The sequence below is a fragment of the Hypanus sabinus genome, chromosome 4, assembly GCF_030144855.1.
Source record: "Hypanus sabinus isolate sHypSab1 chromosome 4, sHypSab1.hap1, whole genome shotgun sequence".
Taxonomy (NCBI): domain Eukaryota; kingdom Metazoa; phylum Chordata; class Chondrichthyes; order Myliobatiformes; family Dasyatidae; genus Hypanus; species Hypanus sabinus.
Genome location: NC_082709.1, coordinates 147,648,438 through 147,672,948, shown reverse-complemented (window position 1 = coordinate 147,672,948; position 24,511 = coordinate 147,648,438). Strand labels below are relative to the sequence as shown.

General features: G+C 41.1%; 1 protein-coding gene across 7 annotated transcripts in view; it reads right to left on the bottom strand.

The window, feature by feature from the left end:
• Positions 1-24,511, bottom strand: part of mab21l3 (mab-21-like 3) — a 61,622-nt gene that overhangs the window by 16,386 nt on the left and 20,725 nt on the right. For 4 of the 7 annotated variants that reach the window (XM_059968336.1, XM_059968337.1, XM_059968339.1 and 1 more), the window contains 3 exons: positions 21,992-22,132; positions 12,112-12,183; positions 9,813-10,113 (listed from right to left, as the gene is read on the bottom strand). In XM_059968336.1, the coding sequence (XP_059824319.1) occupies positions 9,813-10,113; positions 12,112-12,183; positions 21,992-22,132 (514 nt within the window). Of the gene's footprint in view, positions 1-9,812; positions 10,114-12,111; positions 12,184-21,991; positions 22,133-22,774; positions 22,912-24,511 lie in introns of those variants that run through there. The other 3 variants (XM_059968340.1, XM_059968338.1, XM_059968341.1) reach the window with 3 other exon arrangements.

Genomic DNA, 24,511 nt, shown 5'->3' with positions numbered 1-24,511 from the left:
TTTGTATGTTGATAGCTTATTAAGTTAACAGTCTTTTAACTTTTTAAAGGTGCCTCAACTCAACTGTGATAACATACTTTAATATATCGCCCAAATATCACAACACCTTTGGCACTGCGCATTTATTCCTGTAATTACAGCCTTTCAGTAAAATCACCTCATTAAAAGCCCAATGTGGTATATAATTGACAGGTCCATACACTGGTCTTCACCCATTACTTAAAGCCTAGCATTTATACATGAACTCAAGTAACCCCAAAGTATGTTACAGCCAATGTTCTGCTTCTAAAGGTGTTACGGGATGCAGAGTATCTACTCAAGAGTGCTACCAGAGCCATAGATACAGCCTACTGGCAACTATCAACCACCCATGAATGTGGAGGCCCTCTGGGGGCCTTAGCTTACTTGCTTATCCAGAAACAATCACCTCCAGCTAGTGCGGCCAACTTTATATTCCAATATTCGTAGAGACAGAAATAAGGGAAGAGGGGGTGGGGTGGCCCTGTTGGTGAGGAATGAGATTCAGTCCTTAGCAAGAGGTGACTTGGGAACAGGGGAAGTAGAGTCTGTGTGGATTGAGCTGAGGAACAGTAAGGGTAAAAAGACCCTTATCGGTGTTGCGTACAGGCCCCCAAACAGTAGCGTGGATATTGGGTACAAGTTGATTAGGGAGTTAACATTGGCATGTGCTAAAGGTAATGCAGTCGTTATTGGGAGATTTCAACATGCAGGTGAACTGGGAGAATCAGGTAGGTGCTGGACCCCAGGATAGGGAGTTTGTGGAGTGTCTAAGGGATGTATTTTTGGAACAGCTTGTGCTTGAGCCAACCAGGAACGAGGCTATTTTGGACTTGGTGATGTGTAATGAACAGGAATTGATAAGTGATCTTGAAGTGAAGGAGCCATTAGGAAGTAGTGATCATAACATGATAAGTTTTTCTCTACAATTTGAGAGGGATAAGGGCAGATCAGAGGTGTCAGTGTTGCAATTAAATAAAGGAGACTATGGAGCCATGAGGGAAGAGCTGGCCAAAGTTAAATGGGCGAATGCCCTGGCAGGAAAGACAGTGGATCAGCAGTGGCAGATATTCTTGGGAATAATACAAAAGATGCAAAAGCAGTTCATTCCAATGAGAAGGAAGGATTCAAAGAGGGGGAAGGAGCCACAGTGGTTGACAAAGGAAGTCAGAGATTGTATAGCATTAAAGAAAAAGAAGTATGACAGGGCTAAGATGAGTGGGAATACAGATGATTGAGAAAGTCTTAAGGAACAGCAGATCTTAACTAAAAAAGCAATACGGAGAGAAAAAATCAGGTATGAGCTCAGTCTAGCCAGGAATATAAAAGGGGATAGCAAAAGCTTTTTTAGCTATGTGAAGAGAAAGAAGATAGTTAAGAACAATGTTGGCCCCTTGAAGAATGAATTGGGAGAAATTGTTATGGGAAACAGGGAAATGGCAACAGAATTTAATGCGTACTTTAGATCTGTCTTCACCAGGGAGGACACAAGCAATCTCCCAGATGTATGGATGGGCCAGGGACATAAGATATCAGAGGAATTGAGACAGATTGACATTAGGAAAGAAACTGTGATGAGTAGACTGGTAGGACTGAAGGCTAATAAATCCCCGGGTCCAGATGGTCTGCATCCGAGGGTTCTAAAAGAGGTGGCTCAGGAAATTGCGGATGCATTGGTAATCATTTTCCAATGTTCCTTAGATTCAGGATCAGTTCCTGAAGATTGGAGAGTGGCTATTGTTATCCCACTTTTCAAGAAGGGAGGGAAGGAGAAAACGGAGAACTATCACCCTGTTAGCCTAACGTCAGTCGTGGGGAAGATGCTTGAGTCCATTATTAAGGACGAAATAGTGGCACATCTTGGCAGAAATAGGATTAGGCCGAGCCAGCATGGATTTACCAAGGGCAAATCATGTTTGACTAATCTGTTGGAGTTTTTTGAGGGTGTAACAAGGATGTTAGACGAGGGTAAGCCAGTGGATGTAGTGTACCTAGATTTTCAGAAGGCATTCGATAAGGTGCCACATAGGAGACTGGTGAGTAAAATCAGAGTTCATGGCTTTGGGGGCAGGGTTTCAACATGGATAGAAAACTGGTCGGCAGATAGAAAGCAAAGAGTAGCAGTGAATGGGTGTTTCTCGGACTGGCTGGAGGTGACTAGTGGGGTACCACAGGGCACCGTATTAGGACCACAGCTCTTTACAATTTATGTCAATGATTTAGATGAGGGCATTGAAAACTATATCAGCAAGTTTGCTGACGATACTAAACTGGGTGGCAGTGTGACATGCGAAGAGGACGTTAGGAGAATACAGGGAGACTTGGAAAGGCTGGGTGAGTGGGCAGATACTTGGCAGACGTCATTCAATGTGAATAAATGTGAAGTTATCCACTTTGGAAGCAGGAACAAGAGGGCAGAGTATTGTCTGAATGGTGTAGAGTTAGGTAAGGGAGAAATGCAAAGAGACCTAGGAGTCCTAGTTCACCAGTCAATGAAGGTGAATGAGCAAGTGCAACAGACAGTGAAGAGGGCAAATGGAATGTTGGCCTTTGTTACAAGGGGTATTGAGTACAAGAGCAAGAATGTCCTTTTGCATTTGTACAGGGCCCTGGTGAGACCACACCTGGAATATTGTGTACAGTTTTGGTCTCCAGGTTTAAGGAAGGACATTCTGGCAATTGAGGAAGTGCAGCGTAGATTCACTAGGTTGATTCTTGGGATGGCAGGGCTGTCTTACGCAGAGAGATTGGAGAGATTGGGCTTGTACACGCTGGAATTGAGGAGATTGAGAGGGGATCTGATTGAAACGTTTAAGATAATTAAAGGATTTGATAGGATTGAGGCAGGAAATATGTTCCAGATGTTGGGAGAGTCCAGTACCAGAGGGCATGGATTGAGAATAAGAGGTCAGTTATTTAAAACAGAGTTGAGGAAGAGCTTCTTCTCCCAGAGAGTTGTGGAGGTGTGGAATGCACTGCCTCGGAAGATGGTGGAGGCCAATTCTCTGGATGCTTTCAAGAGGGAGCTAGATAGATATCTGATGGATAGGGGAATCAAGGGATATGGGGACAAGTCAGGAACCGGGTATTGATAGTGAATGATCAGCCATGATCTCAGAATGGCGGTGCAGACTCGAGGGGCCGAATGGTCTACTTCTGCACCTATTGTCTATTGTCTAACAGTAAGGGATATTTCAGTAACACCTGAAGGCAGAACAACGCCAAACCAATGTGTAATTGAAGATACGAGTAGTACAAGTTCAAAGGAGTAAATGGTTTCCTCGAACTGTGGGCGCTGCATGAAATTATGTTAATAAGTGAAAGAGGAAAGAGAAACTGTAATAGAAGTTATGCCTATTAACCACTCCTGAAATCAATGTTCTCAAAAGCACCTTCGACCTCAGAGTGTGCAATTATATTCATATGTTACTTCTGAATGCAATACTCTAGGCTTGCCAGAGAAAAAAAATCTACACCAAATCCAAACAATTTTATTTCAAAAAAACTAGTGGTTCACTTCTCCCTCCTTTCTCTTAGAGGACAAACTTCTTCCTCCACCTTAAACTAGGATGCTTGATATATTTCCTCCCATCCAGCAGAGCAAAACTTCCTTGGGGAGTCTCTCAGATTTCATACCTGTGTGACCACGTTAAGGAACGGGAGCTGCAGCCCGTGTGAGAATGAGGAGGTGATAGGTAACAGCTACAGGGAGGTAGTCACCACTGAGTTACAGCAGGCAGGTACCTGGGTGACGGTCAAGAGAGGGAAAGGGAATAGGCAGCCAGTGCTGAGTACCCCCGTGGCCATTTCCCTCAATCATCAGTCTACCCCTTTGGATACTGTTGGGGGGGAACGACCCACCAGGGAGAAGATGCAGAGGCTGAAAAGCGAAGGGGGAGAAAGGAGTGTAGTAGTGACAGGGGATTCCATAGTTAGAGGAGCAGAAAGCAGATTCTGTGGACACGAAAGGGACACCTGGACACCTGGTTGCCTCCCAGGTGCCAGAGTCAGGGATGTCTCGGATTACATCCGTGGCATTCTAAAGTGGGTGGCTGAATAACCAGAAGTCATGGTACATATCAGTACCAACAACATAGGTAGAAAAAGGGAAAAGGTCCTGAAGAGAGAATATAGGGACAGGCAGAACACTGAAAAGTGGGGCCTTCAAGTTAGTAATCTCTGGTTTGCTCCCTGTGCCATGTGATGGTGAGGATAAGAATAGAATAATCTGACAGATAAGTGTGTGGATGTAGAATTGGTGCAGGAGGCAGGCTTTCAGATTACTGGATCATTGGGACCTCTCTCGGAGATGGTATATTCGGTACAAAAAGGATGGGTTACATCTGAAACTGAGGGTGACCAGTATCCTTGTGGGAAGGTTTGCTAGAGCTGTGGGGGGAATGTTTAAACTAATTTGTTAGGGGGATGGGGACTGGAGTGATAGGGCTGATGATGGGGCAATTGATATACAACTAGAAGCAGTGTGTTGTAAGCTGTGAGGAAGAACAGGCAGATGCTAGGGCAAAAATGTGGTTAATGAAATGAGTTAAAGTGTAACAGGAGACCAAGGTCAAAAAGGATGATGAGTACAAGACTGAAGGTGGTATTTTTTGGATGCAAACAGTATACAGAATAAGACAGATGATCTTGTATCACAATTAGAGGTTGGCAGATTGATGTTGGCATCTCTGAGATGTGGCCGAGAGAAGATTATAGTTGGGAGCGTAACATAGAAGGAGTCACATTGTATTGATAGGAGAGGCAGGCAGGCAGAGGGATGGGTGGCTCTGTTGGTGAAAAATGAAATCAAATCCTTAGATAAAGGTGAGATAGGATCAGAAGATGTAGAATTATTAGAGTATTACAGGTCTATGAACAGTAGCCAGGAGTGGGCTAGAAATTACAAAGGGACATAGAAAAGGCATGTAATGGGGCAATGTTACAATAGTCATGGGGGATTTCAATATGCAGGGAGATTGGGAAAATCAGATTGGTGCTGGATCCCAAGACAGAGTATTTGTAGAATGCTTAAGAGGTGACTTTCTGTAGCAGTTTGTGGTTGGGCCCATTAGAGGAACAGGAATTCTGGATTGGGTGTTAAGTAATAAAAAAGGTTTAATTTGGAAGCTGAAGGTAAAGGGAACCTTACGAGACAGTGATCATAACATGACAGAATTCACCTTGGAGTTTGGGAGGAGAAGGTAAAATTGGATGAGTCAGTATTACAGAAGAGTAAAGGGAATTACAGAGGCACAGAGGAGTTGACCAAAGTTGATTGGAAGAAGACATTAGCAGGGATGATGTCAGAACAGCAACAGTTGGTGTTTCCGATGGAAATTCAAAAAGGTATAGGAAAGATACATCCTAAAGATGAAGAAGTATTCTAATGTGAGGATGAGACAAACATGGCTGACAAAGGAAGTCAAAGACAGCATAAAAGCAAAAGTGAGGGCATATTATATTGCCAAAATTAGTGGGAAAGTAGAGGATAGGGAAGCTTTAAAAACAAACAGAAGAAAACTTAAAAAAAGCATTAAAAAGAGAAAAGATGAAATATGAAGGCAAGCTTGCCAATAATATCAAAGTGGATATAAAAAGTTTTTTTCAGATATACAAAGAGTGAAAAAGAGATGAGAGTGGATATTGGACTGCTGGAAATTGATTCTGGAGAGGTAGTAATAGGGGACAAGCAAATGGCAGTATTAGTCTTCAGTGAGGAAATCATGAATAGAATGCCAGAAATGTGAGAGTGTCAGGGGGCAGAAGTGAGTGTTGTTTCTGTTACTAAGGAGAAGGTGCTTGGGAAGCTGAAAAGTCTGAAGTGGATAACTTACCAGGACCAGATGTTCCAAAAGAAATAGTTGAAGAGGTTGTGGCATTATTAGTAATGATATTTTAAGAATCACTAGATTTTGAAATGGAAGACTGGGAAATATCACCCCACTCTTTAAGAAAAGGAGGCCGAAGAAAAGAAATTATAGGTCAGTTAGCCTGATTTTAGTGGCTGGAAAATTGTTGGAGTCCATTATTCAGGGTGAGGGGTTTTAGGGTACTTGCAGACACAAGATGAAATAGGCCAAAGTGAGCATATTTTTCTAAAGGAGAAATCTTGCCTGACAAATCTGTTGGAATTTTCTGAGGAAATAACAGGCAGGATGGACAAAGGAGAGTCAGTGGATATTGTTTATGTGGATTTCCAGAAGGCCTTTGACAAGGTGTCACCATGAGGCTGCTTAAAAAGATAAGAGCCCCTGATATTACAGGAAAGATACCAGCATGGATAGAAGATCCATGGCGGAGCAGACTCAATGGGCCGAACGGCCTACTTCTGCTCCTTTGTCTTGTGATCTTGTGAAGATTGGCTGAGTGGCAGGAGAGAAAGAGTGGGAATTCTGGTTAGCTGCCAGTTACTGGTGTTGTGCCACTGGACAGCTCCTTTTCACGTAATATGTCAGTAACTTGGATGACGAAATTCATGGCTTTGTGGCCAGGTTTGCAGACAAAATGACAACAAGAGGAATGGCACAATGTCCGCAGAAGGATTTAGACGTTAGGGGAATGAGTAAAGAAGTGGCAGATGCAATCTAGTGTAGGGAAGGCATGGTCATGCACTTTGGTATAAAGAATAAAGGTTTAGACTACTTTCAAAATGGGGAGAAAATTCAAAAATCATGGGTGCAGAGGGACTTGGAGTCTTTGTGCAGGACACCCTAAAGGTTAACTTGCAGGTTGAGTCACTGGCGAGGAAGACAAATGCATTGTTAGAATTCATTTCAAGAGGACTAACGTACAAAAGCAAACACTGTACGTAATGCTAAGGCTTTATAAGTCATTGGCCAGAGCAGTTTTGGGCCCATTATCTACGAAAAGATGTGGTGGTATTGGAGAGGGTCCAGAGGACGTTCAAAAGAATGATTCCAGTAATGGAAGTGTGAACAGTGGATGGCTCTGGGCTTGTACTGTTGGACTTTAGAAGAAAGAGGAGGATCTCATTGAAACCTATTGAATATTGAAAGGTCTGGATAGAGTGGACGTGGAGAGGACGTTTCCTATAGTGGGGGAGTCTAGGACCAGAGGGCACAGCATCAGAATTGATGGAAGTCATTTAGAACAGAGATGAGAAAAAATCTCTTTAGCCAGAGGGCGCTGAATCTGTGGAATTCATTGCCACAGACAGCTGCACGACCCAGTTAATTGGGTATATTGAAGGCAGAGGTGAATAGGTGCTGGATTAGTTAGTGCATCAAAGGTTATGGGGAGAAGGCAGGAGAACGGGGCTAGAGAGATAACAAATCAGCCATGATGGAATGGTAGAATAGACTCGATGGGCCAAATGGCCTAATTCTGCTGCTATGTCTTATGGTGTTATTTATCATATATGCTTACACCAGTGACTCAAATAAAGTGAGTTTCCTTAATTCTTCAGCAGAAACAATGAAGATAATTTTAACTAAAGGAAATAAAGAATTCCTGGAACTACTCAACAGGTCAGGCAGCATGAAAAAGAAATAGAGATAATGTCTTCAGGTGATTGACTCTTCTGATAAACAGTCATCAACCAGAACTTAATTCTGTTCCTAGTGGCAGCTGAGTGGACGTAATCAGACAACAAATGGATCATAATCACAAGGCTGCTGCTTAATCTACTGACTGTATGCTGCATTTTCACTCATTAAATTGCAGTGGGTTGACAAAAACTTACATATTAAGCAAATAATTCATTATTAAAAAGTGATAAGAGTACTCAGAACATCATAATGTGATTAGGCTGATTCAACGTGGATTTTCCAAAGTGAAATGGTGTATAATAAAATTATTAGTATTTAGTTATAATGGGACTAACATAATAAAGGAAGCCATTAAACTGGAAAGGGAGTGTATTTGGATTACAAAAAGGATATCACATTCAAGGAGAAGGTTCACGGGACTGAAGTTAACATTTTATATAGAGACGGTTAAAAGATGAAAAGAGTGGGAAAATTCGCAGTAGCAAGGCACCATACAGATCAGTGCTGGGCCTTCGCTATTTCTAAGCTATATTAATAACGTACCTGAAAGGGCTTAGCATAATGAATCTGCTTGGTAATTATACAACGATAGATGGCAAATTAAGTTGTGAGGAGGACATAAGCTATCTGCCAAGGAACGATGGGGAAATCGCAGATGGAGTTTAATCCAGCTAGTTTGAGACATTGTACTTTGGTAGGCCAAATGCAAGACAAAATGGAAGAACATTAGGAGCATTGATCTTGGAGTGTAAGCTCATAACTTCCTGTATGTGTCAACTCAAGTAGATAGGATGGTAAAGGTAGTGTATGGCAAGCTTGGTTTCATCATCTGGGGCATTGAGCATGGAAGTCTTAGGCCACATTTGGGGTATTGCATACAGTTTTGATCACTACACTATAGGAACTATGTGGAGTCTTTGGAGAGAGTGCAGAAGTGGCTTAGCAGGATATTGCCTGGATTTGAGTGCATAAGCTATAACAAGAGGTTGAACAAACTGTTATTGTGTCAGATGCTGAGGGGATTATCTGATATAAATACACAATATTAGGAGCAGCATCGATAGGATAGACGGAGTCTCTTTCCCCAGGGTGGAAATGCCATTGTTTTAAGGTGAGAGAGGGAAATTTTGACGGAGATGTGAGAGGCAGATTGTTTTTTTAATATATACACAGGCACACAGAGAGAGTGGTACCTGTCTGGAATGTGTTGTCAGGGAGTTGGTAGAAGCAGGTAAGGTAGCCAAGTTAATGAAGCATTTAGACAGACGCATAAACAGACTGGAAAACAAGGTATAGACCACCTGCAGGTATGGCATCGCAGTAAGCTAAGTGGGTCATTTTCTGTTCTGTGCTGTTGTACAGTACATTCTATGAACAAAGACCAGGCAACCATCTATGCAAAAAGATGGCAGACGGAATACACAGAGGGAAAATGAATTTACCCAATTTGGTAGGATGGATAGTTAATAAATATTGGTGTTGAGAAAAATTAAGGAATCCTTGTACAGAATTACTGAAGTTAATATGTAGATAAACTAACTAACTAAAGACGACAGAATCTTGCACTTTTTGAAAGGGGGATGGAATATTAAATAGGAAGCATTGCCTCAAATGTTCAAGATGTTGGTGGGACCATACGCAATAATACCTTGGTTAAGGAAGAAAATACTTCCCTGAGAAACAGCACTGTGAAGCTTTCTCTCATCTGATTCTTGGGAACTATGGACTTTTTCTATGAGGAAATACTGAAAAATGTGGCCCTCTACTCTCTGAAGTTTAGATGATTTAACATTCTATGGGGAATTCTTAGGCATGAAGGTTATGTGGTTTTTCACCTTGGTGGGAAAGTCTATAACTAGGGACCTGGCCTTGGAGGTAAAAGTTTCCCTTTTAAGATTAAGAAGGAAAGGAACTAGACCACAGAAAGGAAGCTTTGGAATTCACTGCCCTGAGAGGAGATATAAAATTATTTAGTACATTCAAAGTAAGAGGGAAATTTTTGGACTATAGGGCAATCAGGGGATCGTGATCCAGGAAGAATTGGTGCTGTGCTATAGACAAGCAACTGTTATTCTACTGAATGACAGAGCAGGCTTGACAGGCTCTATGGCCTACTCCCACTCCTACTTACCTTTCTGCAAATAACCTTACTGTTGTCATCTACCCATCCGATAAGCAATTTGTTAACAGTGCCTGGGCAAATCCAAACCTCAGTTGAGTAATCTTAATCTTAAAAATTACCCAAACTAAGGGGTTGATGTTTAGAGTGAATGAAAATATACATACCTTGCTTACCTTGAAAATTAGAAGATTGGATTGTGTTCTCAAGCAGTGCTTTGCAGATAGCAATGACTTTGGAAGGAACAATGTCACCTTCAATAGTGACGTCTGATTGGTGCCATTCTTGAGAACTCTTAAGGAATTGATCCACCTCCAACCACTGATGAAGCTTCTCAGGCTCCTGAACAGGCGAGATGAGCTTGGAGCCACTCAATGTATAATAGCGCCACTGGCGCAGCCTCCGTTCTGTATAGGCCGCCAGACCTCGCACCGGAATCATAATGAAAAGCTGTGACGGTGACTGAACCTAAGAGAAAGCAGGACACCGCTTGGAAACTACGATTCCCCTCCAGAGTTTCACTCAGCATGGACAACTGAATACAATGAAGGAACCTGGTTGTGACTATCAAAAGCACAAATTTGTGAATACTACAAAATATATCTGAAATAATAGATTAAATTATGTACATGCTGGATTGCCTTTATAAGATTATGTCTGATTTGATCATTGATTTCAGAAAGTTATCTGACCAAAATAGCTCAAGGCTATCACTTTGGGTTTGTTCTTTAGATCACCGTTATTGACACAGCAATGTCATTAATGATTGATAGCTAGTTTGAGGGGGAAGCCAGTGTAGAGTGTTAAATAAGAGAATGGCACACAAAAATAGTTTAAAAATCAGAAGATTGGAAAATATTAACTACCTGTAAATCAAAACTGATTCTCTGTCAAAAGACGTACATAGGGTTGTAGACTCAGGCATCTCCATCACAGGCACAAGCTACCTTACTATTGAAGACATCTTCAAAAGACTGCCTCAAGAAAGTGGCATCCGCCAATAAGGATCGTCACCACCTGGGACATGGCCTCTTCTCATTACTACCATTGGGGAGGATGTACAGGAGCCTGGAGACCCACACTTGATGCTTTAGGAACAGCTTCCTCCTCTCTGCCATCAGATTTCTGAACAGACAATAAACCCAAGGACACTACCTTTCTGTTTCTCCAGTTTTTACTGTAATGATTGTTTATGTCTCGCATTGTACAGCTGCCCCAAAACAATAAATTTTCAGCATAATAATAAACCCAATTCTGATACTGAAAACATTTTCCATTTTGCATTTTCTCTTTTGTCAATGTTCCTCAGCTAATGATTCATTGATTCTTTACTGAGATTCAATACTGTCAGAAATTGTGCCCAAGAGGCTATTAATTGTGTTTGACTCAGGACTGAATAACAAACCAAATACTACATGCAGTTATGTTCTGACTCATGTGATTTACTGAGAATAAGTCGAACTGTGCAGTATCTTTCAAATTTTGTTACTTATATCAAATGAGCAATAATGAACTAACCAAGAACATAACCCTCAGCAGTAGATGCTTAACAGAACCCAATTGATGGAATTATTTTTGGTGAACAGAAAAGAATGATATTGGGAATAACATCTTTATCTTGCATAAAACAATTTGTTTCCCCCTCATTTTTTAAACACAGTTCCCTCTGTATAATGAGCCCCGCCCAGGATTGTTTTAACAGGAATACAAGGAGTTATGTGTCAAGTAGTTTCCACAACAAAGCTTCTACTTCACTGTACCTATAATGTAAAGCTTTTGTTGAATATCTATTCACAGGCTGTTCTTATCTCATTCTGTTCTTGTTGATAAGCTTTTTCTAAATAAAATATGTCAGATAAGTTTCATTTTGTTGACAAGTTACCCTCTCTGTCATACTAATCCCTGTATCACTGGCAATACTTATAATCAGACATACTGAAAGTCAGTATTAAAATGTGTTCATGACTGTTAGGCTTGATGCTATGAGCAATGAGAAATGCTCACTTCAAACTCTGAGAAGCTAACATCAAAGCACCCTAACAGTATGGGTGAATATATTTGATTCTCTTTTCCAAACATAATGCAGGAAAACACCAAAACAATTAAATCAGCAGAACATTGTGAATAGATATTTGCTCTCTCTGCTCACCATGATCATTGAAATAGTTTTTGTTGTTAGAAAATTACCTGTAATATACAAGGGCTTGAGCAAACAATAACATATCAGACAGAATAATGCAAGGGCTTTCAAGCAAAAAGGAATCTTCTTGCAGGAAATGGTGGGGTACAGATCATTATTAAATTCGGATGATGAAGGGACATGGGAAAAATGGATAAACAAGGGAAAGATGTTATCTAAGTAAGTAAAAAAATTATGGGACATCAGAATATGGATTGAAGTTGACAGAATGGAAAAGTACTGGTATGAGTGGGTTGGGCTGTGGGAGCTAATTACCAAATGTATACCTGGATGGCAGCATTCTGGGCTCGTTTTCCTGTCAGAATAGCTGACCATTTAGTGACAACAGCCAGCTGATCCTATCAAAATAAATGAAACATCAGAAAAAATGACATCAGCCATTTTAAATTAAAAAGTAAACCAAAGACACAAGGAAATATGTTATCTACTTGGAGAAAAGCAGATAGATTGAAAGAATGGAGTTTTTTCTTGTACAGGAAATAAAGCCAATAACAATGCACCTTAATTCAACATATTTTTGAGCTTTTGGTAAGTTACTAAACATACAGGATAATGTGACTCACTCTTCAAACATTTGTACAATTTACTTTTTATTCAAAAATTCTTAATTCACTTTATCTAATTGTTATTCATGCTTAGCTCAGATGTAAAATTATTGGACTAAAACAATCAAGTCATCTGTACGAAACACAGAAATGACCACTAATGAAAAGTAACTACACAAAAGAGAAAAAAAAACAAAATTATCACTTCTACATCATTTTAGAAAGAGATTATCTCAAACGATTTGGATACTAGCTGACATTGATGACAGATGTTAATATGCTCCAATTAGCACTATGGGCTGGTCAAAATGTCACAGTGGATGAACTTACTTGGCTCCTGCAGGAACAGAAAATAATAATGTTGCAAGTTATTTTCCTTTAGCCATTATAATTCAAACATAGTGGCAGCAATTTTCACCACAGGTGCTTTCAGCATCATCCTAATTGCTCAGAGATTCAAATATATTTGGAAAAGGAGCAGCAAGAAAATTCTTCAAAACCGTAGCAAAGGATGATTTCCCCATACTTGGGACCATGCACAGTAATTGAAATGCATCCAGCTACCATTTGGGATTCAGAAGCCTCCTTGGATAACAAGCTCAACTCAATCAGCTGGTTTAACTGTCCCCTTCAAAAACTGAGATCTGGTTGGCTCCATTGTACAGTAATATCTCCATTTCATGCTCCAAAAACTCACCAGAAACAAAAAGGTATTTCACCTATAACCAAACATACAACAGCAGTTTCATAGCTCCTACTTGTAACTTCCTGTAATTTTCATGCCTCTGCAGGTCATTCCTCAGGGAGTTCAGAAGAATTAGGCAGTGATTTACACTTTGATTGAACCTCAGCCTTGTAGACCTAACCCCAAACCTTTACTGCAAAATGCATGGACATATATCCTCTTCGGGGATTGCAGTAGAATTGTTCATCCTTGATTATCTATTATGGTACTATAGGGAATGCAGTCAGAAGGAATTCCTTAAAGGAGTGAGAATAGGTCCAGGAAAAAGAAACAAGTCTCTCTATGCTTTCACTGAGTACAAGAACAATAGAGCGAATAAAAAGGTGTTAAGGTATTGCACTACAATATCTACTATAAAGCAAAGCTGCTTATTGTTGTACATAGTATTACGTACTCGTGACACATGACAGTGGTGCCCTTGTCATGTGACTGGGGTTGAAGCTATACTGGACTTGAGGTGATGGTCTTGTGATGGTGGAATGACGTCATTTTCCCGCCAGTAGAGATCACGTGATGGGTTTTTTTTACAGGTTATAAAAGGTAGACCCCACCCTGTGAGGAGGGGCAGTTCGTGGCTGGATTTGCCAGGTTGACTTCATGCCACTGCGTATGTTAAGTGATGACGCAGGTTAGTTGAAGGATGAAGTTTTTATTTAATGCCTAGAGTTTAAAAGGTCATTGCCAGCAGGTTCTTTATGATTCTGCTAGTTCGAGACAGTGGAGAGTGAAGATTGGAAGTTCGGAAGTTAAAGATCAAGGAGAATCGCTTTCTACGGTGAAACGGGGGCGACCTTTGTTTGATCCTTATTTGAAAGGATTTCGTTGACTATCTTCATGTTAATCCCTGGGTTTACCAGAAAGGATTGAGGATAGTGAGGAAGGAAAGGTCAGTGCCTTTAAGCCGTTCTGTTTCGTGAATTCTTCGTGGGAAGTTCGACGTCGGGGATCGAAGCAAGCGACGCGAAAGAGAACCTAAATCGTCTTATAAAGTCTCTCCTTTTAAATGGACTGTGAGCATATCGAACTTTTGGCAATGCCACTTTTAAGAACTGTTTTTGGAATATCACTTTAAGAACTGTTTGGGCTGCCGCTCAGCAGCTGTTTCCGGTTACGGTAGTGTTTGTTTACTTTTGGGGGGTTTGTTTTCGGTGTTTAATAAACATGTTGTTTGTTATAAGAAACCCTTGCCGAACTCATATATTTATTGTTGCCTGAATACGTAACAATAGCAACACAATATAATTAGTATTCTATTTTGTCCAGGCATGCTTGGGCATGACAAAGGGTCTCGGCCCAAAACATCGACTGTGCTTCTCCCTATAGATGCTGCCTGGCCTGCTGCGTTCCACCAGCACTTTGTGTGTGTTGCTTGAATTTCCAGCATCTACAGATTTCCTCGTGTTTGCATAATGAGTATCCTTTCAACTGGAGAGAGAGCATTGCTCTTCTTTTAGGACTGTGTAGATATGTAGAGATTTCTGATGTTTATTCACCTCCTTCTATGGAGGCCAGATCATGCACTTTCTGTGTTAGCGTGTTTAAAATTCGCACAAGCCAGGAAAGTGTCTGCTGTGGTCCTTGCCTGTGTGCCAGACAGAACATCACTGTGATGGCAGCAGAAGCTTGTTTTCCTCTCTCTCACTGGCAGACTTCCTACTGAAGATATAAATACTGTCATGCGCCCACAATGCATAAGGAATGTGTCACTGGACAAATAATTTTTTCAAAAGTGTTGCTTTCTCAGAATTTTTTTTGTTCATGATAGACTGCTTGAAGATGAACACAAGTATAATTTCAGACTACTTGTATCACGTGTGAATTTGGAGAAACAACAAATTAACTTTTATTGAATATGAAGTGTTTAATTGCATAATGGTGCTGATGCTTTGCAATAGTTCAACTAAGTTAAAAATATTTTGTTAATGATCTTCATTCGTACTCAGTGTCTGAGACTTCTCGCTTAAGTGTCCAACAATAATTCGCCAGCATTGATGGACTCCAGTTGCCCTGGTATCTTTTCTCCATGACCACAATGTCCTGGTGAAACCTTTCACCATGCTCGTCACTAACAGCACCAAGATTTGCAGGGAAGAAGTCTAAATGGGAATGCAGGAAATGAATCTTTAGTGACAGGTTGCATTTCATGGTTTTATATGCTTTCAACCAGCTGCATGTAGTTTGGTGCTCTGTAGATGCCGAGAAAAATTTCAACAGCTTCCTTGAATGCCTTCCACGTGATTTTCTCCGGTCCCAGTAGAAATTCTTCAAATTGCCTGTCATTGATGACCTGTTTGATTCGTGGACCAACAAAAATGCTTTCCTTAATCTTGGCATCAGTTATTCTGGGAAGCATCTGTCTCAAATATCAAAATCCTTCATAGAAATTTTTGTGCCTGGTGGTAGCAAATTCTGTCCTTACAGTCCTGAACCCAATAATTATTACTAAAACCCATCCTGCCATGCAGCAGCCACGCTGCCTAAGCATGACCACGCATGCCTGGACAAGATAGGAAACTTTCCAGCTTACATTGTAGGCAACATTTTAATTGACTTGAATTATGAATGGAAATAATAAACATAAGTTTATTTTAAAAAATTGTGTGATAGGGAAATGTCATGGTGATTTTCATGATCAGTAGCCCAAAATTAATAAGATACACCTAAAGGTATTCAGGAAGCACAATCTTTGTTGTCCAATATATTGAAGGACAAAAAGATGGTTCTGCTGCTATTTCATTCCCAGAGGTAAACAAGCCAAGATAGATATAGATGCAGGCCACGGTGTCCTAGTTTAAACCCTTTCAGAGAACATTCGTACTGTCAGTGTTCAAATCAAAAAGAGCAGCTGCAGATAACACGAGAAGCAGTGGTGGGAGCACACACCCCTTTCCTGGAATCGCTGGGTGTGCTGCCGGAGGAGACTGGGTGAACTCTGACATGTCTAATGTAGGAGCTCCTTCTTTAGCACTCCTGACTACTGAAGTCACCACAACCATGTAGCATTTTTAAATACCTGACTCCTTCCAGTGCCATCAGAGCCACACATTGTGTAGTCTGCATTGCAAAACTGCATTGTGTATGTCTGTCATAGACTTTTAACTGGTCAGTTCTCTACTTTTCCAATGGACAATAGTAGTCGCAGCAAGGACACTATGGGATTTGCGGCGGTGGCCACTGCCCCTTGTGTTCAGCAGACAATATACACAGAAGTGTTTCCAAAAACACCAGAGACTTGCAAACAGGAAGGGCTTCACTCCGTCAACAGACAACCAAGCACCAGCAACCTGCACTCAGCATCGGAGGTCATGAAAGTTTGGATAATTTTTACTGACGTTTGCCACACTTGTTTTTTTCAACATGAAACACTCAACCATCCCTTTGCCATTTCACCTACTCAAGAACGTCAGTTGAAGACTTCTGCATTTGCTTAATGGCCACTCTGCAGTCGTCCCAATTTGTACATTAAAGTAGCAATCAAGCTTTTATGAATAAACAGGCAGGTTGGTGGTGTACCCTAGCAAAAACCTAAACAGTTATAGTATTGACCGTACAAGAAGCAACTGTGTAAGATTACCCACTATTGTCAGATATCATGCAGAGCCCATGAATATCAACCTTTTATACCTAGATCAGTTCCATCCTAGATCCCAAAGTTCACCTTATTTCAGGCCTGAAAAGGGAGTAGAAGTAAATGACAATATTGACGCCAACTGCTCTCATGTGAGGGAGTTACGAGTAGGTCAAAGTATGCTGGTGATAATTATTTAAAGATCTTTTGCTCTTAACACAACATGCTTTAAAATAAATACGTGGCTGGAATGTGTACAGGTGTCAAAAGAACATTTTCCCTCAGGAAGAAAAGAGAAAAGCAAACAAAAACATTGCAACACCGCATCATTAACTAGAAGTTTAATCTTGGCAGTGCCAAATTGAATTCCTTTCAATTTCATTAAGTTAAACAACAGTTTCCCAAATGCAAACAGCAGAGGAAAATAATTTAGTTCCATCTCCAATGTTTGTAGCTTTGATTTTGAGAGGCACATACCTAGAAAGGACACCAAAAACCTGCAGGGTATAAAATGTCAACATAATGCTGGAAAATAGACAAATAATATCCTATACATGATTACTCAGAACGAAATATTTGAAAGAATATAGAAATCCTAACCCTTTGGAAAACTCAATAAATGTAATCTATAGTAGTAGCGTGATTTCTCAAGTCGAGTTTGGTGTTCTCCTAAGGGGATGTCTATTGGTGGGTCCTCAGGTGGCTGTTGAAACTTATCCAGGATGCACCTGTTCTGAGGGGCTTCCAGACCTCACAAACCTTCCCCCTTCACCATTTGCTGATTGAAACAGAACTTATTCCAGGGTGCCAGGGTAGATTCCCTTACTGGAGAAGGCCTGTGCGTGACTTTGTCTAACCTGCCAAGGCTGACACATGGGCAGCCACCACATGGTCCTTGACAGATTGGGGTCAGGGTCCAGTGGCATGAGATGCAAGATGACTGGAGACCTTTCACTGCTATAATCTTCCTCTGTCATTGTGATGTGTCGTCCTCTTCCACCTGCTCCACCGTTGAACTCTTGGTTGGATTGCTCTTTGTCTAGAACCTCCCTCTTGACCCTTCTGCCATGGGTGACTTTACCAGGAGCTGAATTCCAGACTGCATCACTCTCTCACAAGCCTCTCCACCTCAATGAGGCGGCGATGCCCAGAGAAGATAAATCCTTGACAAACACAAGAGATTCAAGCAACACGCACAAAATGCTGAAGGAGCTCAGCAGGTCAGTCAGCATCACTGGAAGGGAATAAACAGTTGATGGTTTGGGCCAGGACCCTTCATCAGGACTGAAAAGGAAGGGGGAAGAAGCCAGAATAAGCTGTTGTGGGGGCAGGGGAGAGGAGGAAGGATTACAAGCTGGAAGGTGATAGGTGAGACCAGGTGAGGGGGAAAGTGGTTTGTGGAGATGATGTGAGAAGCTGGATAGTGATCAGTGGAAGAGGTAAAGGACTGAAAGAGAAGGAATCTGATATAAGACAATGGAGCATAGAAGAGTATTCGAGTGAGATGATGGGCAGGTGAGGAGAAGAGACGGACTGCGAGGGAAACTGTAATGGGGAATGGAAAAAGAGAGAAGGGTAGCACTTGTCCCACTTGCAGGAAGAAGTGCCGGGAGAGAGAAGTGAAGAGGGGAGTCACCTGCGGAAAGCCAAGGGTGGGGGGGGGAGGGGTAATGGAAAGTTGCTCTTAGTGATAGGATCCCATTGTACACGGTGGAAATTACAGAGAGTCATGAGCTGGATACAGAGCCTCACGGGGTGGTAGGAAAGGATAAGGTGAGCCCTATTCCTGCTATGGCAGCAGGAGGAAAGTGTGAGAGCAGATGTGTGGGAAACGGAGGAGATATGGGCAATGGTGGTGGGTATGAAACCCTGTTCTTTGAAAAAGGAGAAAAATCACAAATGATCTAGAATGGAAAACCTCATCCTGAGAACAGACAACAGATCCATACGAGATGTATTAGGTGTATTAACAAATCCACTAGAGATGTATTTGGTAAATGTACAGTATTTTGCTGCAATTTTTACATTATTGATTAATGCTTCAAAATAAATACAGCTAAGTGAAACCAATTCTCATTGCCTTTTTATCACATTATTCTACAGAAATCAGTTGCCAGTTGGAACATCACAATGTCTGTGGAATGATCCTAGAGTCTTTGTATCCTTAACTTCTGGCATTAAATGATTACCTAAAGGAGTTTCCCAAAACTCTTAACTTGCTTTACATACAGTATGCAAAACTGAAAAAAAATGTGAAATGATATTTCACTAAAGAAAGAGCCAGTGGGCCTGATAGATCAGCTAGCAACACCAATGATAATGCAGAATTGGCTTCTGTCATTGCGTCAAGTAAAGAAATTCAATTGTCATGCCACCTGTCTTCAAGCACAAGCAAATGTTACATATTCCAACACCTGCAAATCATCTGAGCTTTACAACTGGTACGTAAAGCTGATATGAGTGGGCCACCATTAAAGAATTTGTTAAACCACAAATATGTAAAATCAGACCAATAGTTAGGAAGTATAAAAAGAGAAAAACTACAAGGGAGATAAACAAACTGATCATAGCCGAGGAGAAGGAACTGCTGCTTCATTTCATGATTGTATTTTAAAGTGCTCGTGAAGTGACATAACAAGCCTCAAAATAAGACACAAAAGAGACTGCAGAAACTCAGCATGTCAGGCAGCATCTATGGAGGAAAATGAACAGTCAACCTTTCTGACCAAAGCTCTTCTTCAACACTGGAAGAAAAAGAGTAGAAACCAGAATACGAGGTTAGAGGCAGGTGATGGGTGAATCCAACTGAGTAGGATTTAGGCAGGAGGGTGGAAAAGGGGAATTATATGTGAAGCTGAGAAGTGCTATGTGAATAAAAAGGAATCTTATCAGAGACGACAGTGGACCATGGAATAAAAGGGAGGAGGAAGGAGGAAGGTGTGGGTGATGGGCAGGTCATGAGGGAGGGGCAGTGGAAGGAGAAGGGGGTAACAGAGCCACGGAGATAAGGGAAACAAAAGGGGGGAAGAAACTGGCATCAGGTTGGAGATTATCAAAATGGATATTGCTACTCCAATCCGCAGCTCACTCAACGAGCAGTAGTGGCTGTGAACAGGCATGTCAGTTTCAGTGCCTGATACGAGACACATCTACCATTCATCTCCCCTCTCCACTCTCTACTTATTGCAATCAGTGTTCCCAGTGCAGCCTTCTCTACATTGGTGAGAACCAAAACAGATTGGGCCAATGCTTCGTCAAGCACCTTCATTTCATCTGCCATAACTGCTAGGATCTCCTGGTGGCCAGCCACCTTAATTCCACTTCCCATTCCCAGACTGACATGTTTGTCCACAGCTGCTTCTACTACCAATTTGAGGCCAGACATAGATTGGAAGAGCAACATTTCATAATTCTTCTTGGTAGTCTCCATACTGATAGTGGTCTCTCCCTTTTGCTTACTCTTATCCCTGTCACTGATATACTCCTTCTCTTTCTCCTCTCCTGCCTTCACAACATGCCATCCCCTCTAGTTCCCCACCTCCTTTCTTCCATGGTCCACTGTCCTCTCCCATCAGATATTTTCTTCTTTTTCCATCTGTCATCTTTCAGCTGTTACGTACCCCGTAACGGGGTCACTTACCAGCAAAGATAGAGAGGTCCGTTGAAATCTGATGGTACTATTTTTAACAGTATTTATTGGTAAAAATACACAAAAATAATATCAATGCAAAAATACAGATAATATACGTCGTCAATACTAACTCTAAAAGTGCGGGTATGATAATAATCAATAAGAAATAGCTCTATCATTGTCTAGGGGTTAATGTATTGTCCGATGGAAATATAAAAGTCACTCAAGTTCATGCAGGCTGCAGCCTTTTGTTGGAGAGAGAGAGAGAGAGAGAGAGAGAGAGAGACGGATTTTTCTTAGAACTTGCCCGTTTTCCTTTTTATGATGTCGATCCTTCGAGAGTTCCGTTGGTGTAGCTGGTCACGGGTGACCAGCTCCTTTTGCTATTTAGCTAAGCTGTCTTCCATGGCCTAGGCCCACCAATTCCAAGGCAAATGGAAAAGGACACACGTGGGCTTTCCACCGGCTGTCGCAATTATGCTTTCACGGGATTTCTAGCATTTCTCCTGGTGCGTCTAAAGGGGTTGTTCCCCAGACCCTCTTTTATCCTTACTCACGGGGTCTCAGATGTCAATCAGGTTGGGATGATGCAATCCTTCAACCAGCCCACTCTGGTCATCTCCTGAGGGCTTCAATGAATAGTACAGTACTCAATACACAATTCCATCTCCAAGAGACAATGGCTGTTTCCCATGGCTTTGTATCGCTGAGGGGCCAGGACATTCCAAACCCCTTTGTGGATTCTGCGCGTCTTTCTCTCATTTCCTGGGTCTCCTGACCTGAATTAATAGCGATCTTGCAATTCTCAAAAAGGAGGGGGCTACGTTGTACCCTTCGGCCCCTCAGAGTTGGGGCACAGGCGTAACACAGCTTCTCACATCATTCCCCTTTTCTTTGCAGCTCCCCCATCCTCCTGCCTTTTCCCCTTCACCAGGACTCACTTAATACCTGCCAAATCTTGCTCCTCACCCTCTGCCTTCCCTTTTATTCTGGCTACTGCCCTTCCATTCCAGCCCAAAACGTCAACTCTGCATTTCCCACCAGAGATGATGCCAGATTTCAAAATGCAACTTTCGAAGTCTTTCCTGGTTAAAAACTATACATGCCTGATGCTTTCAATGATATATGGTACATACATCATGAACATTCACATTCTCCAAGCACTTAAAGTTAATATATAATTCAATTCATTCTCATTTTCTTTCCAAGAATGGAAATCTACTAATCAACATCTTTCACTTAACCATAGCCTTCTCAATCACAGTCATAACTTTCCATTGGTAAAGGACACATTCTTGCAGAAAACTAATACAATTAATCACTTACAGAAAGGAATAGTTGTGTGTCTTGAACCAATTAACTTGGCTCTCATATACTGAAGCAACCATCTCTATTGTTTACAGTACAGAAGTGATACCTTAAGTATCACTTGTTACCATGCCTCATACTGACATCTAACAATATTACTTTATAATTATCATTTAAAGTAACAAATGCATTTCAAATTGGGCTTTGGCAGTTATATCTGCTCACTCAGTAATTCCATTCAAATACTCTTCACTGATTACCTTGGGGTTCAACTTCCTTGCTCCTGATATGATCTGCTAAGAAACTGTTATAATTTTGAAATTAGCATAGTTAATAATCTGTAATTTACCTTAATATTTTCATTATTAATTCCAGAATGAGAAATGGGCTGAAAACGACTATCTTCTGTGCTGATCACTGAAGTCAGCTTCTCCACAATGGTATAAACTTCTTCCTCAGTCTTGGAAACTTTTCGACGTCGCAAATCCACCTGTTAAAGGAATCAATTAGACAATTCATATTCCCTCCAGAGCAAGAGGCCACTTATTGTTCTGAAATATACCATCAGACATGTTGGGGATACCAGTCAAGTACGATTCTGTGAGTTATCAGAATTGTCTTGTATCTTCTACTTCTGTGTTTAAACACATCAACCAATCATACCTGCATAGCTGTTTGAACAGGTACTTGTTAGTACAAATGAAATTTTAAAATATTCAGAGAATTTTACTCATAACTAAGGGATAGCAAAGAAATTGACACAGTAAAACTCAGATCATCTAGCACTCTACGGACTTTGTGGAAGAAGAATGGAAGATTTTCTAGACTACAGGATATTGCTCTTGTTAATGTACTGACATAGTTTAATTCATATAAAAACATGCTACAAGTTAAGCTTTCCGGTGAACAAGGTGGGTTTTCAGGGTGAAAACAAAACACTGGAGAACCAAGCAGGCCTGGTATTATCTGTGGAGGGAAATGGACAATAGCTTTTATTCCAGATGTGGGTGCATCTGAGAGAACACCATCACACTTTTAAAAGTGAAATGATGAAAAATATAAAGCCACCTGCCCACTACAAATGGTGGTTTTTAAGAAGTATGCAAACTATTTAAAAGTCAAACATACTCACCATTTTGTATGTCTCTGCCTGCATGACTGCTGTGGATCGGGCAATGCAATGATCAGTCGTCTCGGAGGGGTTAAATGAGTAATGTTTATACTATTAATAAGTTACTACTTACTGTTTCATTCAACACACTCACTCCACGCTAAAAGGCCTGTGTTAAAACTCACAGGTTGTTTATGCATTAACACTGAATTAGGTACTGCAAGTCCAATCAGCGACACTTTGATTGACAATAAATTTCACAAAAGAAACCTTTCATTGTTTATTTTAAATAAAGCCAACATCATAAACATGGAAAATGTGTTTGCAAAGTATTTTTCTCACACAGCAAGGGGCCTCAAGCGGGGACTTCTAAATTCTAAAAATGTCAGGCAAGTGAAAAAGAAATCTAAGAAGAATCGGGTTTGAGTCAATTTTTGCTTCAATGAATTGTAAAAGAGATTTTCTTTAACAAGATATACTTCTTTGTTTGGACATATGTAAAACGAGAGATACAAAATGCACTCTATTCTACACCATGTGGCTGTCTCCACAGTTTAAATAAGGGCTGTTCAGCACTATATATTCAGCCAATGAAAAGTAAAATAGCTTTAGAGGGAGTTCCTTTAGCAAGACAACCAATTAATCAACAGTCTACTGCAACACACACAAAATGCTGGAGGAACTCAGCAGGCCAGGCAGTATCTATGGAAAAAAGTACAGCTGTTGTTTCAGGCCAAGGCCCTTCAGCAGGACTGGTCAACTTTCCTGGAGGCAAGTAGTTAATGTTAACCATCACCATATCCCTTCGATATGCTATACTTGCAGGAAGATCCATCTTTTCATGAGGGTATTTTTATGTATATAACTTCATAAAACAAAGCGATTCTCAAAGGTGGCTACTGAACTCTAGAAGTTTAAGGAGACAATTGTGAAGGATGGATCTAATGGTCAAAGCTTTCTTGTCAGAACATTATTCAGGATTATTGTACCCCCTCAATATTCCCATAACCCTGAAAAACAGCTGAAAGATCATTCATTTTGTTAGCCGCATTTTGAAAAATCAGGAGGGATTACATGTTATTTATGGAATGGGTTCCCTTCCCATCAGCTCCATTCCCAAAAGTGAATTTGAAGAATATCAACATATTGCCTTAAAGCACATTCAGTAACCCAACTTCATACCCTCACCTTTACTCTATATTCATTCAATCAAGCCTTGACCACATCTCATCCATTTCCTACCTTCTTTCATCTGGGGCAGAACAAGGGTAGAGTTCCCCAGACTTCACCAGCCACTGCATTCAATGATCATTCTCCACAATTTCCACTACTTATCAGAGATTCCACCACCAGGAAGCTAGACCCTTCTCCCCGCTACCCTTTCAGCAATTTCACAGTGACAGGGTTCTTTATACGATCTCTTTGGTCCACCCCCCTGTTCCTACCAGCCCCTATCTACCCCAATCTACCATCCATCCCCTGTCCTTTCTTACACCCCTTTTCCGTACAAGCACAGGAAATGTCCTTTCCACCATCCAGAGACTCAAACTGTATTTCCAGGTTGACAATGATTCACGTGCACTTCTTTCTGCCATGCGTACTTATTCAGTGTTCACAATATGTTCTCATCTACACTGAGGAAACCAGTGAATGGGTGTATGTTTTGCGGAGTGCCTGTGCTTAGTTCTCAATGGTGACCCTGCGCCTGCCACTTTAATTCCTCACCCACTCCCAGTCTAACCTATCCTGCACTGTCAT